Below are 6573 nucleotides of genomic sequence, written 5' to 3'. Positions count from 1 at the left end.
CTTTTTGGTATGTGTCTAAATATAAAATGAGAGCTGTCATATGAAAGAGAAACATTGTGATTTCCAGCATCAAGCAGCCATTTGTCTCTAAGCTCTACCCCTGCAAGAACCTGCATAGACTTGGTGGTGTGGTGGTGGAGCCAGCTCACATAGCAAGAGCTGATTGTTAAGTTTTTAGGAATTTTGCAAGCCCATTATTAAGCTTATCAGTAGTTTGAAATAGGCTATGGTGGGAATATTTATGTAAGTTGCTAGCTTACCAGTGTACACTGCTTCTCAAGAACCATATAGCATAGTCCTTGAGAAGAGCACGTATTCAACAACTTTTTATTTATTTTTTTTAAAAGATTTTATTTATTTATTTGAGAGATAGAGTGAGAACAGGAGCAGGGGTGGGGATGGATGCCACAGAGGAAGAGGGAGAAACAGACTCCCCGCTGAGCAGGGAGGCCACCAAGGGGCTTGATCCTCTGACCCTGAGATCATGACTTGAGCTGAAGGCAGATGCCTAACTGACTGAGCTACCCAGGCACCCCTTTAACAACTTTTCAAATGATACAGGACAAGTTCCAAGAAAACGTATGGCCATGCATAGGTCAAGCCAAAGTTGAAGGTGTATACACTGAGAACATTTATTCTGAACTGGCAACTAACAAGCAAAAGATACCTTGAAGTACCTAGTTCTTATCTAGGATGTTAAAATCGCCCTATGGGTTCTCTGGGGGGAGAAAACACTACCTGCCTTCTGTGAATGCTATCTCATGGTCAGAGGAAATCAACATGGTAAATTGAAGGACTGAGCAGGCATGTCTTTGAAGGCAGGGACTGAGTGATCACCTGGCTATACTGTACCGCTGTGATGAGAGAAAAAAATAAGAGAGGTTGCTGTATTTTAAACAGAGAACAATGTTTTGTGTTAGTCTTAAATTTATTGTATTTTGTTCGCACACAGCTGATTTCTTTCTCAGGGAATGTTTGCCTGATGCCATTGGAGACCCTGCCCTCAGAGAGCCTCCGAGAGGGTTAATAATCTAGAAGAGGAGATGGCACCTGCACAGGTCTGGAATATGAGGCTCTCCTCAGTAAGTTGAATTTATTATCTCTTTTTAGAACACGAGTATAAATAAAGATTGGATCATGGGCCAGATGACTGAAACGAGAACCTTGATTTAGAGGTTCCTGTTTGCATCTGTAGCTGCTTCAGTATGCACGCAGTTGGTTTGTTCTGAGCCCGACCTTCTGTGCAGGCAGAAGTCTCTTGAGTCGGTCTTGGGTACTGCACTTGAAGCAGAATTCAGTGCATTGCTTCCCCTGGGTGCGCCTCATTGTGGGTAAGCAGTTGCTTTGAATTTCTTAAGGAGTGATTCAAACTTTTCTCTCTCAGAAGAAGTCTGGTTCTGAAGGTTTTAATTTGATGGCCACGTTTACCCTGCTCTCAACCTCTGCAGGAAGAGACTACTGGCATAAGGTAGGCTGGTGGGCGCAGTCTTCCTTTCTAGAGAGTCGCTTCTTTTAAGATCCCCAGAGAAAAGAGGGGGTAAGAGGTTTGCTGTTAATGAAAGAGTGATGGTGATGATGGTGGTGGTAGGACTTGAGCTTCTAAGTTGCCTGTGTTTTCAGGTAGAGCAGTGACTAGTTGTTCTCCTGACTAGCTGTCCTTCAACTCATGGCAGAACTTGTCCCTCATTGTTTCCCTTCTCCCAATCCTAGATAGGACACTGTGTTTGTGTGTGTGTGTGTGTGTGTGTGTGTGTGTGTGTTTAAGATTAATTTATTTATTAGAGAGGGAGCATGCATGAATGGGAGAGGCAGAGGGAGAGGGAGAGAGAATCTCAAGCAAACTCCACACTGAGTGTAGACCTGGACATAGGGCTCAATCTCACGATCCTGACATTATGACCTGATGCAAAACCAAGAGTCAGAGTCTCAACTGATTGTGCCACTCAGGCGCCCCTAGATAGGTCAATATTTAATGTTAAAAAGTAAGGAACTTAAACCTCCCAAGAGAGCTAAACTATTATTCTTTCTTGTCATGCCCCTTGTAAAGCTCTGATCTCATGAAGGGTGTAGGGTGACCTGAGCTGCTGTAGGGTGGTTTAGATGTAACCCAGTCTAAGGAGGGAGTGGCAGTAATGACTTCCAAAGTCCCCTTCAGGTTAAAGGGTTGACCAATGTAATCGAGACTGCCTTGTAAGGAGCCATGTAACCTCCCAGCCCAATGTAGAAGAAGTGGTCTTAGAAGGAAAAATAAGGATGCATTTCAAGAAGTTAATGCCTTGGAGTGGTTACATGGATTCATACACCTAAAACAATGAGAGCCTTGAGGTGTGCAGCAAAGGGTAAATGGAGAGCACTTAGCATCAGGGGGGTGAGGGGTGGGCTAGGCAAAGGGGGATGGGCCACGTAAGAGAAGCCTGGACAGTTGTCTGTTGCTTAGTGGTTGGTTGTCCTTACGAGCGGCAAACATTTGCATTCAGAAACAGCGCCTCTCCCTTATTTTGTCTTGTAATGCTGTAATATATGGGGGTCATTTTCGCATCCTGTGTGGTAGTCTCATTGTCACGAGTCTCTTTTCTGAAGATGTTTTTCTGTCATCATTGTGCCAAGGGTAACAATTCCTCTGCACTCTTAATAATGGGAAAGGGGATCCTTATAGTTACAACTCTCTGAGGGAGATAGAAGACATGCATTAGGAGTTCTATTATGAAAGCACTGTGAGCTCGGGTCAAAATGTTTGGCCAACATATGAACTGCCTTACTGTGCAGAATTATCTCAAGAACATCTGCTGAGGAGATGTCAAGATCTGAAGGATCAGGTTAGAAGCTGAGAATTTAAATGGAATCTTATTTAGAAGGTGCTTAAAGGAGCATCTGATGCTTTGGTTGGATTTCTAATGACCGAGATTCATTTATATAGATATTATATGTTTGCATATGTAAAATTCTGAATTTCATTATTCAGCTATATATATATTCAGGACATATATATTTGGTATATACTGAATATTTATGTGTATATATATATATGATAGGAATTTCTGAGTATTTGCCAACTAACAAGGAAATGAAAACTGGGCTAAAGTATCTTTGGTCTTGTTGGATATTTTCCTGTCCTTTGAAAAGTGGTTCCTGAATCCTACCCTGGGCCTCACTCCATGCTGGCACTGGAGTTCCAGTGGCACACAGATGCAACTCTTGGCTTTGTGGAGCTTTATAGTCTTGGGAGGTGAAGGTGGAGAGCAAGACTTTAATTAAACAGGCATACAAATCAATAGATAACTAGAAATTGTGGCAAATGCCCTAAAGGAAAGATAAATAGTACTATTAAAAGTTATGGCTAGGAATCTGACCTGGTAAGCATGGCTCAGGAGAGATTTTCCTAAAGAAATCACATTAAAAAAAAAAAAAGAAATCACATTAATTTTCGATCTAAAAGCTGAACAGGAGTTCACTAGGTGAAGTGGGTGGGAAGAACAGCCAGGGAGCAGATTCACCCTGTTTTGATAAATGAAGTTCAGAGAAGTTTTGCTCTAAAACATGGAATACTTTCACTAATATGAGGAGCAGTATCACTACAGAGAGGGGATGGGTTCTGATCCAGAATGCCTGAGTTTAAATCCTGGCCCTACCACTTGCTATGTGTTATTAGGCAAGTCACTTCACCAGTTGGTGCCTTAGTTTCCCCTTCAGTAAGACCTCATAAGGTGGTTGTGAAGATCAAGTGGGTCAATGTGTATAAAACACTCAGGTAGTACCTGGCATAAAACCCTCTCTGATTTTTAAAAAAGATTTATTTATTTATTCATGAGAGACATAGAGACAGAGTCAGAGATACAGCAGAGGGAGAAGCAGGTTCCCCGCCGAGAGCCTGATGTGGGGACTCTATCCCAGGATCTGGGATCGCCCCCTGAGCCAAAGGCAGCCGGTCAACCACTGAGCCACCCAGGCATCCCTAACCCTCTCTGATTTATTGCCTATCAACAACTGGTTTCTGGTATGCTACTATATTAACGAGGCGGGAAGAAGTCCCATTCTTTCATGGTAAGGAAGAGGCCTAGGGAGATTGAGCGATTTCCCAAAGATCAAAGAATTAGTTAATGAAAGGTCTGACCCAGGAAGAGAACTTTTTTAGAAATTCAAATTAAAAAAAAAAAAAAAGAAAGAAATTCAAATCAGTGCTTTTTCCATGAATTTATTGCTTCTCTCTTCATTCACATAGAATTCTAATGGTGCATATGAGTACTTTGAACCAAAAATGGTATCTTCTAGTCATTAGATTGCACATTTCTCAAAATTTGTTTGAAAATGGTTGAGTGTGGCTCTGAGGACTTGAGTGTGGTGACTAGGTTCAGAGTTCCTTTAGGACCGCTGGTGTCCTCTTAGAATAGAATGGTCTCGTTGTAGGAGATCTAAGTTGATGTCAATGTGATGGTCATATTGGCAGCTATCAGCACGTACCCAGTATTTGCCAGACACTTTCCTAGTGCTGTGGCACAGGCCTGGGATACTTGAAAAAAGAATGTATGGTCCTCCTTGAGACTCTAGGCTTATTGGAGTTTGGTGTTAGACCTGTAAATCCAAGCAGGTGGTGCACTGCTCTGGAGAATGTATGAGAACTGTTTGGTGGACAAAGACCGGGGAGCATAATCAACTCCCTGCAGAAGAGCAGCATGTTTTGCCTACTGAAACTCATTCTTATGCATCCAGAATGGGAAGTGGTCTCAGCTGTCCCAGATGTGATGAATTAACATCATAACATACTGTAAAGGAAGTCCTTTATCATGCTCACCCATGTAGGGTGGGATGTGATGGGTGTTAGAGCCAGAAGAAGACTATGGCTATCTTGAGAGAGATCTGTGTTTTCATCAGATGTACTTATATTTGGGGAAGCATAGTGTGACTTTTGGTATATCTGAGTCAGTTCAATTATTATCTACATTGTGATGGGATTCAAAAATTGAAACTTAAAAGTTTCCAGTTCATTCTGAATCATCATTTGCCATTCTATCTAAAGGTAGATGCTCAGAACCCCGAAGTCTATTAACACTACAAATTTCCTATCTCATTTTTAGTTAGTTTTCTTTTTTTATTTTTTATTTATTTTTTATTTTTTTTAATTTATTTTTTATTGGTGTTCAATTTACTAACATACAGAATAACCCCCAGTACCCGTCACCCATTCACTCCCACCCCCCGCCCTCCTCCCCTTCTACCACCCCTAGTTCGTTTCCCAGAGTTAGCAGTCTTTACGTTCTGTCTCCCTTTCTGATATTTCCCACACATTTCTTCTCCCTTCCCTTATATTCCCTTTCACTATTATTTATATTCCCCAAATGAATGAGAACATATAATGTTCGTCCTTCTCCGACTGACTTACTTCACTCAGCTTAGTTTTCTTTTTTTAAAAAAAGATTCTATTTATTGAGGAGAGACAGAGAGAGAGAGGGAGAGACATAGGCAGAGGGAGAAGCGGACTCCCTGCCGGGAGCCCCATGTGGGACTGGATCCCAGAACCCGGAATCACGACCTGAGCCAAAGGCAGATACTCAACCCCTGAGCCACCCAGGAGTTCCTCATTTTTAGGTTTTCTATCTCATTTTTAGGTTATGAAAAATAGGATCTTATGTGGTAATTCAAAGCACTGTTATCTACATGATCATACATGATCCTTGCATTATTACTCCCATGTCATAGGCAAGGGAACAGGTTGAGCAAGGTCAGCTGACTTCTCTGCATAAGGGGGGGCCTAGGGTAGGACCTTCTTGAACAATTTGACCCTGATTTTCCAGATGGAGGATTTTGTTGATTAGAATGCAGGTAAGGAATCTCTTAGGTAATATTTTTTTACAAGTTAAAATGCCACCGCATGTGCTGGACTTCCCAGCAGAACTGGGCAGGGTGCTGTGATGGGATTTCCCAAAAGATAACTTTCCTCCTAGCAGATTCGAGGTAGAGTCCCTTCATTGGCAGGCTGTTCAGGATGCAGGGATCGTGGCTGAGACCAGACAGAGTAGTTGGTAGGAACCCAAGGCTGGTTGGATTATAACTCCTTGGGGTTGGTGTTCTTCTGTTTCATTAAGAAAAATGTGGGGTAAGGGTGCCTGGGTGGCTCAATCAGTTAAGTATCTGACTGTTTCGGCTTGGGTCATGATCTCAGGGTCCTGGGATGGAGCCCTCCCATCAGGCTCTGTGCTGGGCATGAAGCCTGCTTGAGATTCTCTCTCCCTCTGCCCCTCCCCTCTCTAAAAAAAAGTGGGGATAAAAGGGAAAAAAAAAAAACAAAACTCAACCTCGCCATTGACATTTCATGCAGCTTGTCTGCCACAGAGTTTGCTGAATGCCTTAACTGGGTTGAAAATTATCTCCTTTCTCACATGCCCAGAACATTTTCTATATGTTTAAAAGTAGTAATTTTAATTTAGTTGGAGAGATAGGCAAAACTTGCACTCTGAGTCTCTGGTAATCTCCTGTTTATGTGAAACTCTAAGACTGTAGAATGGCTAGGGTTGTCACCTCAAAGATATCCTGAAATTATTCACTTTTTTCCTCTCGAAAAGCCACTTTCATCTAATT

General features: G+C 42.2%; 1 protein-coding gene across 1 annotated transcript in view; it reads left to right on the top strand.

Annotated features, from left to right (window-relative positions):
* The first annotated feature begins 952 nt into the window (after positions 1 to 952).
* Positions 953 to 6573, top strand: part of JAML (junction adhesion molecule like) — a 28254-nt gene continuing 22633 nt past the window's right edge. Inside the window, exons 1-2 of the mRNA XM_077893713.1 lie at positions 953 to 1082; positions 1385 to 1468. Coding sequence (XP_077749839.1) covers positions 1044 to 1082; positions 1385 to 1468 — 123 coding nt within the window. The 5' untranslated portion in view covers positions 953 to 1043. The remainder of the gene's footprint in view (positions 1083 to 1384; positions 1469 to 6573) is intronic.

This window comes from Canis aureus, chromosome 3 (assembly GCF_053574225.1).
Source record: "Canis aureus isolate CA01 chromosome 3, VMU_Caureus_v.1.0, whole genome shotgun sequence".
Lineage (NCBI taxonomy): Eukaryota > Metazoa > Chordata > Mammalia > Carnivora > Canidae > Canis > Canis aureus.
This window is presented reverse-complemented; position numbering and strand designations above follow the sequence as displayed.